A 14,623-nucleotide genomic window follows, 5' to 3' on the forward strand; every position below is an offset into this window, starting at 1 on the left:
TACATGTACAGAACTTTAATGGCTTATGCAGCACTGTACTAGACAACTTGAGTTGTCAATATACAAGTTTATTTCAGACTAGTTTTGTCTTCATATATCGAAAGTATTTTTCTGCTTGCTTTATTTACTCCACCTCACCCGATCCCACCCCCTGCCATTCATATTTTAAGTAAATGCATCATTTTCTTGTGCTAACTAACTTGGTTGGTTATAACAAGGTTTGGTCAATAACAGTCAGGTTCTGTGGATCCCAACTACCCCGTTATAGTGGGGTCACATTGTAATTGCCTATTTATCTTAGGTTTGATTAAAAACAGGTTGGAAACTTTATCTGATGGCAAGATGCTCAGCCATTCAGACGAAAGATCACCTCATTAATCTAAATAAATCTTGATCATAGTCAATGGATATTTTGATGCTCAGCCACTCGGATGAAAGATCACCTCATTAATCTAAATAAATCTTGATCATAATCAATGGATATTTTGACGATATAAGCCTTTTTTTATCAAGTATGATAATATCTGATCAGAAGAAGAAAAACAAAGCTGCACCAGTGCTGACAAGTTCAGCCAGTTTGATGCACTATCACGTAATTATTATGCATGGATCTTACCCATCTAAGATCTTGATCATTTAAGTTGATTCACCAAGTTTATTCAAAATGGGATCAGCTGCAAGCTCATTATTATGCACTGATTTCACTCAAAATATAACTCTTATAAGCCTATCTGATCAGAAACAAGACCTCCGGACAGATAAGAAGCAAATGCTGACCAATGGTCAAGATGGGATGGTAGCATAGTTATACCATGTGATTATAGCACAACAAGTAAAAAGCAAGTTGACAAAAACTATGTCAGTTTTGCTGTATTTCATATAGGCTTCGTAAGACTTGCTTCTACGCAAAAAAGCAACTATTGTGGTTGATTATTGTACACTACAGGAAGTTAGGTATTATATACAATCAGCGAAAAGAGCATAATGTTTTAATTATATCCTTTTTTCTAATGATAACTGTTATGATGCCAGTCGAGCTTACATACACTAACTCAGACAAGACAAATTTATGCTATATGACAGTGCTACACCATGTAAAATGGTTTATAGCAAACATAACTGGTAGTGGAATAATGTAATAAGTACAATTTTTGAGATATCAATGATCACGATGACTCAAAATACTGATACACTGTGTGCATCACAATTTGATCTCAGAGCTTGAGTTGATACAAATGGTAATACTGTGGATAAAAAATTTCTGTCTGCAGCAACCACGATACCTGTTTTACCCTTCCATATATGGCTGCCTCAAACATGGATGTCATGATGACGAGGGGTTCCACCAGATATGCATTCATGAAGGACTCGATAGCTTGGTTCCACTGTGAAGAAAAGAGTAGGAACTGTCGGGGTGCCTTGGAGCTCTCATTCCTCTCATTCTGGAGAGATGCATACTTCCTCATAATGTCCTTCACCTGATACAAAAGCAATAATGTATTTAATTACTTCATAAGCTAATTCCCATGATATGGGGAACTTCTGCAAGTTTCGCATTAAGAGATGTATCCAATTATGAAATTGCATTATTCTAACATGAACCCAAGAAATTAATGCAAAATTTATAAACATTCATTGAAGTATGAAATATAGGTCACTGAGACTGCAAAAAGTACTCATTAATATGTTGCTAAATTTCATTATTCTACGTAGGATAGTAAGCATACAGCATGTCAAAATATCATGTGGTCTAGAGCTAAATTTAACTGAAAGATAAAATTTAGGTCATGGTGAGCAAGGGTATGATACAAACAAAGATGCATATCATCTCATTACAGCAGCCTGAAAAGACTGAAAACGAACATACCATGTAAACATCCTTTCAAAAACCTATGTGTTCATGGCCATACTGCAAAAATGTAACCTAAGCAATCAAATGTAAAATTTAGGTCACAGTGACATTCTTTTAAATGCAAACTATACAAAAGAATGCATATGATAATCTAGTTTAATAATTATAGTATGAATATTACTTAAGAAGTCAACTTAAAACAAAATTTAAACAAAGTTGGTACACTTTTAGGATGACAGTGTACTAGCCAACAAGATGCATCCCCTACCAAGTTTCATGATTCTGGATATAAAGTATGTATTCAGGGTGCTAATCCTGGATATAAAGTATGTATTCAGGGTGCTGATTCTGGACATAAAGTATGTATTCAGGGTGCTGATTCTGGACATAAAGTATGTATTCAGGGTGCTGATTCTGGACATAAAGTATGTATTCAGGGTGCTAATTCTGGATATAATGTTTGTATTCAGGGTGCTAAAACCTTAGTGGTCATGAGCTACATGCCTAAACTTAGCAAGAATGTACAAATAATGTACATGTATTACCAATGTTAATTAACCAAGAATGTACAAATAATGTACATGTATTACCAATGTTAATTAACCATGAATGTACAAATAATGTTCATGTATTACCAATGTTAATTAACCAAGAATGTACAAATAATGTACATGTATTACCAGTGTTAATTAACCAAGAATGTACAAATAATGTATATGTATTACCAATGTTAATTAACCAAGAATGTACAAATAATGTACATGTATTACCAATGTTAATAAAACCAAGAATGTACAAATCATGTATATGTATTACCAATGTTAATAAAACCAAGAATGTACAAATAATGTTCATGTATTACCAGTGTTAATTAACCAAGAATGTACAAATAATGTTCATGTATTACCAATGTTAATAAAACCAAGAATGTACAAATAATATACATGTATTACCAATGTTAATTAACCAAGAATGTACAAATAATGTTCATGTATTACCAATGTTAATAAAACCAGGAATGTACAAATAATATACATGTATTACCAATGTTAATTAACCAAGAATGTACAAATAATGTACATGTATTACCAATGTTAATTAACCAAGAATGTACAAATAATGTTCATGTATTACCAGTGTTAATTAACCAAGAATGTACAAATAATGTGTATGTATTACCAATGTTAATAAAACCAAGAATGTACAAATAATGTTCATGTATTACCAATGTTAATAAAACCAAGAATGTACAAATAATATACATGTATTACCAATGTTAATTAATCAAGAAAGTACAAATAATGTACATGTATTACCAATGTTAATTAACCAAGAATGTACAAATAATGTTCATGTATTACCAGTGTTAATTAACCATGAATGTACAAATAATGTTCATGTATTACCAGTGTTAATTAACCAAGAATGTACAAATAATGTATATGTATTACCAATGTTAATTAACCAAGAACATACAAATAATGTTCATGTATTACCAATGTTAATAAAACCAAGAATGTACAAATAATATACATGTATTACCAATGTTAATTAACCAAGAATGTACAAATAATGTACATGTATTACCAATGTTAATTAACCAAGAATGTACAAATAATGTACATGTATTACCAATGTTAATAAAACCAAGAATGTACAAATCATGTATATGTATTACCAATGTTAATAAAACCAAGAATGTACAAATAATGTACATGTATTACCAATGTTAATTAGCCAAGGGGTAGGTGCCATGAAACTCACATCAAACTGTTGAGGACATAGGAAGGATGAACAGTTGAAATGCAGTGAGGCTGTACATATGTATACAATTTTATGCTACATGTCATGGAGGTGAACTAAAAGTATATAAGGTCATGCACATGCACATTTTAACACACAGAATTTATTTTAAATGAATAATTCCTCTGCATAAACTATAATCAAAACTTAAATACAAATTTTAGCATTCTGTAAACATCTGCTGATGCTGAAGATGCCTGAGCAACAACATAAGCTCTCCTTTAATTTTGTACATGCCAACAATAAGCAACAAAGTAAATGAAAAAACATTATCAGTCAGTCTTATCTGTTGGTAATTTAACTTTAACTATAAAATATACCTAGATGAGAAGCCATTCAGTAGTCATGCAACATTTAATGAGACATCTGTTCAGTAGTCATGCAACATTTAATGAGACACCTATTCAGTAGTCCTGCAACATTTAAGGGGACACCTATTCAGTAGTCATGCAACATATAATGGGACACCCATTCAGTAGTCATGCAACATTTGATGACACCTATTCAGTAGACATGCAACATTTAATGGAACACCTATTCAGTAGTCATGCAACATATAATGAGACACATATTCAGTAGTCATGCAACATTTAATGGGACACCTATTCAGTAGTCATGCAACATATAATGGGACACCCATTCAGTAGTCATGCAACATATAATGGGACACCCATTCAGTAGTTATGCAACATTTAATGAGACACCCATTCAGTAGTCAAGCAACATTTAATGAGACACCCATTCAGTAGTCATGCAACATATAATGAGACACCCATTCAGCAGTCATACAACATACAATGGGGCAACCTAGGGCCTCTCTTGGAAGTATTTTTCTTTGCACCATGTAACTCACCAAATTAAAAATTTGGAGCCACTTTTCAGCCTGAGGAGCCATTTTATGCCATGATGCAGGGACATAAATGTATGTGTAATATTATATTGGCCCTATTTTTAATCTATGTACCATAAACATGACAACAAAACAGTTTTTACATGTTTTTATTACATTTCAAAGCACAAGAATAATTTTTAATAAATATAACAATACCATTACATACATGTTAAGATCAATGTATAGCATATGAAAAGCAAGAATGAACAAGAATGTTTGTTAATTAACTGATAATTCAAAATACTGTTTAATCATTATGAGCAATGTCACTGGCACTTCATTAATATCCACCTCATTTTTTTCCCAGACCATTTCTTAAATGCCTTCCTGAAATCGAAATTCTCAACACTGGGCACATCAATAGAAATTCTCATTAAATTTTTCAGAGTAGACATAGGTAACCACAGAATTTCGTAAGTTTGTTTTGATCAGACTCTGGTGACTGAACCCCATCTTACAGTCTGCAGTAGAAATAGGGGCAACAAGTAACCTGTTGGCTGACTCAGATACAGCTGGATACAAATCCTTGTTTTTCAGAGCTAGATTAGCCATATTCTTTGTGCTTGATACAGACTTGTTTTATAAAGTTAATTTTTAATTTTTCATTCATATAAGTAATTCAGGCCCTTTACAGCCAATGACTGGCATACTTGTAGCAGCATCGTGTGTTACTCAGTTATGTTCAGACCACAAAAATGTGTCATCTAAGTAAACAAACCCTAAAGCTCTAAGCAGTCCCAAGTACGTCTCACACTCACAGTTTGCAATAAACATGAATAAACAACACATGCAAATAACACTGAATCTTTTTGCTGACCTGTTGAACAATAGAGTATATCCCCCATTCATTCCTTATTTCCTACTAATCACATTTAATTGCTTCTCAAAACTGACTGAGAGCTTGCAGTTACCTGCAATATTGTTTGAATAACATCTTATTCGTCATCTACCGACATGATCCACTGACTGCCACAGATAGTGAAAACAGGTATTAAGTAGCCCAAGTCGCTTATATCAATGAAAAATTAAAAATTTACTTTACAAAAATCTGTTGCCAGCAACTTTCTCCAGTCAGTAAAAAAAACAGCACCACTTTCAAAATTCTTTTGCACTTGGCAACGAATGCAAAGCCTAGCAGAGGCCCTGCAACCATTCAGTAGTAATACAACATACAATGGGACATCCCTTCAGCAGTCATACAACATAGAATGGGGCACCCTGTCAGTGGTCATACAACATATAATAGGGCATCCATTCAGCAGTCATAAAACATATAATGGGACACTCATTCAGTAGTCAAACAATATATAATGAGACACCCATTCAATAGTCATACAACATACATTGGGACAACCATTCAGTAGTTATACAATGTACAATGGGGCACCCATTCAGTAGTCATACAATATACAATGTGACACCCATTCAGTATTCATACAACATAAAATGGGACACCCATTCAGTAGTCATACAAAATACAATGGGACAGCCATTCAGTAGTCATACAACAAAGAATGGGATAGCTTTTATCAAGCATGTTACCTTATTTATCTGAAAACTTGCCCATGCTTGATAAGCCCTCCAACTCTTCCTTTTAACAAAATTTTAGCAAATATATTTACAAAGGATATCTTTAAACAAGTCCATCCCAACTTTAAAAACTTGATTAGGCTAGGTTTCTAGTCTTATTATGGTAGAAATACTATAACTACCTTGTTAAGTTGCAATTGTATGCCTACATAACTGGTCCTAGGACCTATATTAATCATAAATATGACATCCAATGAATCATAATGCCTGCCATTTTCTTATAAAAATGTTAGGATATATAAAAGAGGAGCTTTTTTATTCATTATTTACCTCCTCTGTGTAGATCTCCAGCAATGAGTCAGCATTGTCTATCACCTGTTAACAGAAACAAAGAGCAGTCTCTTTAAATTAGCCCCACATTTCTAGACATCACATGGTATGATTAATATGGCATTTCAGAAACAGATCTCATGCCTAATACTAAATATGCATGAGTGGCTATCATTATGATGTCACTGAGAATCAAAACATAATTCAAAGTCAAATCACTGTAACAATATTTCGCAGTTCATCCAAGACCACGACTAATGTCATACGATATATCAAATGGACATTACATTTTATATAAAATTGATAAAACTTGCAGAATTACTTTAACCTTTCACCTTAAAAAAATAAGAAATCATTATTCACCTTATTTATTTTATTCATTTAACATAAAACTAATACTCTTGTAAATCTATCAGCTGTTGGTTTACCCACATGGCTGGTCAAACATACTAAACACATACTCAAGGGCAACTGTACAGTGAAATCTACTGGCTACTTTTGTACAAGACATGAATGGGCTCAAGTTATCATTCATACACATCATAACTGTTATTCATAATACAAGCTCTGAAGAGATTTAACTGCTGGAGAGAGGCATCCCTTCCCATGTGTTTTGATCAGTGCCTTATCTTGTATACAACACTAATGCTGTAAAATAAGTGCAAATGTTTTGTTTTTGGGGCAGTAACTATCATTAAAGTATATACCCACTTACAAGTCAGGTCCGACTGCAAAGAACAGAGATCCTGATCTGCCTTTGCTTACTATGCTGGTAGATCAGTCTGCATTATTTGTTCTACTACTTACTAACAAACTGAAGAGACCTAGATCCACCCATATATTACATAATGGCAGATCAGGGTCTATGTAGTCTGCTCTACTAATTACTCTGAACAAACTGCATAGACCCAGATTTGCCAGTGCATTACAAAATTGCAGATCTGACTTCATGCATTCTGCAGCTAAAACCAACCTGAAAGCAAACAGAGATGGTACCAGTCTGTTGTGGGCTCTGATTTGAGATCCACTAAACCACATCCATCTTCTTTGGACAAAGAGTGTTCTTGTTTCTTCTGAGGTTTTAAAATACTGCTTCATTATATTCTTTGGGTAGCCAACATTACTTGCAGAATTGAAATGATTCATCAAGACATGCAAATGTATCAATATTTGTACAATACCAGGCAGGTGCTGATACAAAAGTAATAATACAAAAATACATACATCCAGATTCAAATATTTCAATACTTTTTCATAAGCTTATTTTGAAATAAATCATAATTGACGTATTTTGACTAATATAATCAATGAATTTTTGAATATTAACTGAGAATATGATAAGCTAGATCCATCAATAAACAAGTGTTCACTGAATACCCCAACCCTAAAAAAATAATCTGAAAAGCCCATCCTTATATGTGCATAACTCTTGTCATGATACAAATCCATACCAAGTGGCATGATACAAATCAACAGCAAGTAGCATGATATAAATACCAAGTGGCATGATACAAATACCAAGCGGCATGATACAAATACCAAGTGGCATGATAAAAATTAAAAGCAAGTAGCATGATACAAATACCAGGTAGCATGATACAAACACCTAGTGGCATGATACAAATACCAAGTGGAATGATGCAAATCAACAGCAAGTAACATGATACAAATATGAAGTGGCATGATACAAATCAATACCTAGTGGCATGATACAAAATACAAGTGGCATGATACAAATTCATACAAAGTGGCATGATACAAATCCATACAAAACGGAATGAAATAAATCCCATACCAAGTTTCCATATACAAATCCATACCAAGTTTCCATATAAAAAATCCAATACCAAGTTTCCATATACAAATCGACAGCAAGTTTCATGGAAGATATTAACTGTCAAGAGCATGACCAAGCAATGGATGGATGCAAATTTTTACTTTTTTAAATTGGGGACAACTCTTAAAATTCTGATCAGACAAACCCCATTTTTTCAACAGGACACATGATGCAAGAGCATACAAAGTTCCATGAAGATACATCAAATGGTTATGGATATTTGGAGTGTAAATACAATTTTCACAAATATGAGGAGATAACTCCAAACTTGCTAATCTGAAAATACTAACTTCTATATGGGACACACACTCTCATCGTTATATTAATGTATACAAATTTCATGAAGAATATTTGAAATAATACAGGTGATATTAACCAGAAAAGAGGGACAGAAGTCCAAATGGAAGGACAGAAAACTTGAAATAAAAATGGGAACAGTTCTTAAAATGCTTCATGAAATGTCATAAATACACATCAATGGATTCATAAGATATCAAGTGGGAGGGATAGATGGAAAATAAGGTTGGACAGACAATCTGAGACCAATATGGACTGCAGTAAAACTTATACCATTATCTTTGTTTGTGAGGTAGTATAACAACAGATTAAAAATGTATGGTGTTCATGCTACATTTTTTAGTTAAAGAGACATATTGAAATGCTCTCTATTAATTTCGTGTGTTGTGATATGTATCAATCAATATGTGGCAAAGGTGTATCATTCCACCCTAATTATCTGTTAATAATTTAGGGGTCATCAGAGTTACTGCAGTTTCCTCTCATTGAGTCTTTTATGTAGATTTTAGAATTATCCAATAATGGTAGAAAAATTTAGTTTATCCGACATATTAAAAATTGTAGAGAACAAAACCATCATCACAAAATTAATGAAATTTAATTTCAAATGCTGGTTTTATCTTGAATCTGACAAATCACAAGGCCTGACACCATACATTTTCGATGTGTTTGTTGAGCACTCGATACATTTTCATCCCATGGTGAAAACTAAATTATACATTCCATTATCTATATTACACATTAAATTTCTACCAATATGTAAATTTCATGGACTTATTCTATATTATGAATGTTACAATGTAAGTCAATAATGAAATACACACTACAGTACTTTATACTATCTGTGCACCATTATCAATGGTTTATATACTTACGAATACACATTACTTTATACTATCTGTGGGCCATTATCAATGGTTTATATACTTATGAATACACAGTATTGTATACTATGTGTGGGCCATTATCAATGGTTTATATACTTACGAATACACATTACTTTATACTATCTCTGGGCCATTATCAATGGTTTATATAATTAAGAATACACAGTACTTTATACTATCTGTGGGCCATTATCAATGGTTTGTATAATTAAGAATACACATTACTATATACTATCTGTGGGCCATTATCAATGGTTTATATAATTAAGAATACACATTACTATATACTATCTGTGGGCCATTATCAATGGTTTATATAATTAAGAATACACATTACTTTATACTATCTGTGGGCCATTATCAATGGTTTATATAATTAAGAATACACATTACTATATACTATCTGTGGGACATTATCAATGGTTTATATAATTAAGAATACACATTACTTTATACTATCTGTGGGCCATTATCAATGGTTTACATACTTATGAATACACATTACTTTATACTATCTGTGGGCCATTATCAATGGTTTACATACTTATGAATACACATTACTTTATACTATCTGTGGGCCATTATCAATGGTTTACATACTTATGAATACACATTACTTTATACTATCTGTGGGCCATTATCAATGGTTTATATAATTATGAATACACATTACTTTATACTATCTGTGGGCCATTATCAATGGTTTATATAATTATGAATACACATTACTTTATACTATCTGTGGGCTATTATCAATGGTTTATATACTTACGAATACACATTACTTTATACTATCTGTGGGCCATTATCAATGGTTTATATAATTATGAATACACATTACTTTATACTATCTGTGCGCCATTATCAATGGCTTATATACTTACGAACACACATTACTTTATACTATCTGTGGGCCATTATCAATGGTTTATATACTTATGAATACACATTACTTTATACTATCTGTGGGACATTATCAATGGTTTATATACTTATGAATACACAGTATTGTATACTATCTGTGGGACATTATCAATGGTTTGTAAAATTAAGAATACACATTACTTTATACTATCTGTGGGACATTATCAATGGTTTGTATAATTAAGAATACACAGTACTTTATACTATCTGTGGGCCATTATCAATGGTTTGTATAATTAAGAATACACATTACTGTATACTATCTGTGGGCCATCATCAATGGTTTACATACTTATGAATACACATTACTGTATACTATCTGTGGGACATTATCAATGGTTTAGATACTTATGAATACACAGTACTGTATACTATCTGTGGGACATTATCAATGGTTTATATACTTATGAATACACATTACTGTATACTATCTGTGGGCCATTATCAATGGTTTATATAATTAAGAATACACAGTACTGTATACTATCTGTGGGCCATTATCAATGGTTTATATAATTAAGAATACACAGTACTGTATACTATCTGTGGGCCATTATCAATGGTTTGTATAATTAAGAATACACATTACTGTATACTATCTGTGGGCCATTATCAATGGTTTGTATAATTAAGAATACACATTACTTTATACTATCTGTGGGACATTATCAATCGTTTATATAATTAAGAATACACAGTACTGTATACTATCTGTGGGCCATTATCAATGATTTATATAATTAAGAATACACATTACTTTATACTATCTGTGGGCCATTATCAATGGTTTATATAATTAAGAATACACATTTTGGTTATGCAGCTTCAACTCACCAGATGACAAAGTTTGTTCAAATCTGTGAATCCTTTCTCCATCATCCGCAGAAGGCATGCAGGAGTTGCAACCAATATCTCACAGCCATTTATCAATTTGATCTACAAAAAAGATGTGATTATACCAATAAATACTATTTATCCATCAAAAGTGTTAAAGATTGTTGAGGATTGTGTGAACAGGATCATGCACGTCTTACTCTGCCAATTGTTTTTGACAATGTGCTAAGCTGATGCAGACAATTCTTGTGGGGGATTGTTACTACTACAGGACTGATCTAGGAACATAAGAGGCACAAGCAGAACTCATCACTCACTCTGGCATTTACTGGCCAACAAATCTACTGCACTTGCAATTTCTAAATTTAGGGGAAGAAAACTGAAAGGTTCTTATTTTCATTTGTTTTGATTTTGGAAATAGCAATGGAAAAACTAGAAATTATTTTTATGATTGAAATAAAACTGCACTAACATTTGGATTTTAAGAGTAAGCAAAGCAGAGTATGAATCGCTGCCATGCCAATATCATTATCAATATCGTTGTCAAACCAATCCGTATAACTTGAATTAATCAACAATGATGTACATATACTTACTGCTTGATTTTCCTCACATGCACCACCATAAAGGAGAGCTATATTGGGTACATGTCCTTCACCAGGTGTACATGTATATGTCATCTGCTGGAGATCTGAATAAACATCCTCTGCCTTCTTCCAGGACTGGACAAGAATGATTACATATGGCTACAAATGAAAAAATATTAGACAGAGTTGGACATTAACAGTTAAAATAAATTGTTCATTTAGGTATGTTGATAGTTAAATTTGCTAGCCCAAAAGTAGTTCTCACTTACATTATACAAAAACACTTAAGTAAACTCTATGATACATGCAACTTAAAATGATAAGAAAATCTAGCTGCTTAAAAAAAGCCTATTATTTCCTAAAATAGTTTTTTGCTGTAGACGTTTAACAATTTTAATAAACTGAATAAATGAACAGCTAAAATTGGCTACAGGAAACTCCATATTCATGGAGGAATTTAGACTTCAAGCCACTTGCCAAATCGGAGTATCATGATGGCTGGCTGAGTGAAAGTTACACGAGTTAGTGTATATGCTTTCTACACATTCTACCTGAATTTATCCCCATTGCAAGCCATGTAATTTTATGAAGGATATAAATGAAAACACTTCCCAAGGTTTTGTGTCTGCTATTTACTCTAACAAATACATTTAATCTTCATGAACCATAAAAAGTACTTCAATCAGTGTTAATTCCAGAAATGACACAGTGGGAGCCCAATGATCCCTTTCAGGTAAAAAAAAGTTGGGTTATTTGAATTAAAAAAAAGGGGATCACAAATATCCTCATCTATTTCTTGTTAATTAAAGAAACTAAATTTTGGAGTAAAATATGATTCTTCAATAATACTTACCTGATCATAATACCTTAGGCATATGACCACTACCTTGCAAATCCAGCCCTCTCTAAAATTGTTAGCCATAGAAACTACATTTTCTACAAACATAGGTGGCAGTCAGAAAGAGTGATCTCCCCCGATATACCAATACAGAAACTTGTGCCAAATCCCATCTGTACTTCAATCACTACTGAAGTGAAATGTATGTTCTCCTAATAGGATATAATTGCCACAACACTGGGAAAGTGTACCCATTATGATTGGGCAAGTTTTATCGAAGAAATATTTTTCTTCTTCAAATATGTTACCTTAGGGAAAATAATAGGCAGAGGGAGTTAAATCCCCTTAACCCAGAAAAAAATCTCTGGTTATTTAAGTTATGTGAGGCAGTTTCTAAATTTTTGCAATACCTAGGTGGAGAATTGATTCCATGTTCCAAACACAACTTTTGTGAGAAGGGCGAAAAATTTCATCACAAATCCATCAGAAGTAATACTGTTGTATAAAGGAGATCCTGGAGAACGACTCTGGAAGGGTAACCTATTGTACTGTGATGACAGGTCATACCAGGTTTATGTGAACCTTTGGGACAAACAATCTTGCAGGCAGAACTGGAAAAAGTCAGTTCTGAATTCCATCCCATAGTCTGTACAATAATGCCTTGAGAACAAGCATGCTCAAATGCAATGCTCGTCATAAATGCCCTTTTCTCACAAGCTGAATTACTTAAAAAATTCATTTGATCCTGGGTTAATTCTCTGTATGCAGAATAAACAACCCATCTTATCCAGGATGAAAGAGCCTAAGCTATCAATCTTTCTCTCTTTCAAAGGTAAAATTAAATGAGATGCAGTAGACGAAGGTCAGTTGATGGATACAGGATGGAAAGAGATTTCACCACAGAAGACTGGTTGTCCATGAGCAGGCGCCTGTTCTTGGCAATAAAAGCAGAGGTCATCATGAGTGATAATGACCCATCCTGAAAGAACTGTAGACAGTTTACATCAATCAACAAATGGATTTCGCTGATCCCACCTGCTGTAGGCAGGAGGAGTAGGAAGGTCTTTAATGAGAAATGAACTACCATAGCTCTTGAGAGCATTTTAAATGGTGCTGTATTCAGCTTTGCTGGAATCCATGATAGATTCCACTTTGAGCACCGAGCCAGCACCTTTGGGCAAGACAAATCAAACTTTCCAGGATGATTGGACAGGTCATTATTTTGTCTTCTATGAAGTCCAAGATAATGGAACAGTAACCTTTCATCCTGATAGGAGATAACTTCCTCACTTCAAAGAGCCTTAGTAGAAAGCTATTTTATGTATTGATGTGTCTTTGCCCACATCACTGTAAGAAAATTCTCCATTTCCCTTCATATGATTTTGAACTGCTTGGGTTCTCAACACAGTGGAGTTGTCCGATAAAATGAGGATGCCCTTTCAAAAAGCTTCTTCTGCCACTAATGAAATGCTTTCTGTGTGGCCTTTATCTCCAAATATATATCTCTGATATATGATAGGAAATGAGCATCCCAGCCAACTGTGTTTGCAGCCAAACAAATCATTATCTTTGTAGTCTGGATCTGCAAGGAAACACTGTCAAAGCCAAGCATGAGGTTGTCCCATTGGCCAAGAAGAGACCTTATGATTGGAAACTGGTACAGTTTGCTCAAAAAGGCAATGTTTTGTTCCCCATTGGGATAACAGTATCATCTGTGATAGTCTTATGAATAGGTGACCCAGGATGATGAGGTACACTGCTGAACTGACTAGAAAGTAAACAAATTCTTGGGCTGAAATGATTTTCAATGCACATTACTGAGGAAGACATATTCAAATCAGATGTGTTTTGAACCCCATACACAGGTGAGTGAATCTAAAAGCTCAGTGATCTTGTGTTGTGAACTGTCCTTTTCTGGCTTTATATTTTGCTGCAGGATATAGGCCATGAATGTCTGTAGCTGAAGGGACCCTAACCAGTGGAGGAGGGGTCTTGAATGTGACAAGGAGGCC

General features: G+C 33.5%; 1 protein-coding gene across 3 annotated transcripts in view; it reads right to left on the bottom strand.

Moving 5' to 3' along the window:
- LOC149785851 (putative ATP-dependent RNA helicase TDRD12) overlaps positions 1 to 14,623 on the bottom strand; it is a 313,410-nt gene that overhangs the window by 193,952 nt on the left and 104,835 nt on the right. For all 3 annotated transcript variants that reach the window (XM_089979811.1, XM_089979813.1, XM_089979812.1), the window contains 4 exons: positions 11,783 to 11,932; positions 11,187 to 11,288; positions 6,408 to 6,452; positions 1,284 to 1,478 (listed from right to left, as the gene is read on the bottom strand). In XM_089979811.1, the coding sequence (XP_089835937.1) occupies positions 1,284 to 1,478; positions 6,408 to 6,452; positions 11,187 to 11,288; positions 11,783 to 11,932 (492 nt within the window). The remainder of the gene's footprint in view (positions 1 to 1,283; positions 1,479 to 6,407; positions 6,453 to 11,186; positions 11,289 to 11,782; positions 11,933 to 14,623) is intronic.

The sequence above is a fragment of the Sinohyriopsis cumingii genome, chromosome 13 (assembly GCF_028554795.1).
Source record: "Sinohyriopsis cumingii isolate HCF-2022 chromosome 13, ASM2855479v2, whole genome shotgun sequence".
Classification (NCBI taxonomy): domain Eukaryota; kingdom Metazoa; phylum Mollusca; class Bivalvia; order Unionida; family Unionidae; genus Sinohyriopsis; species Sinohyriopsis cumingii.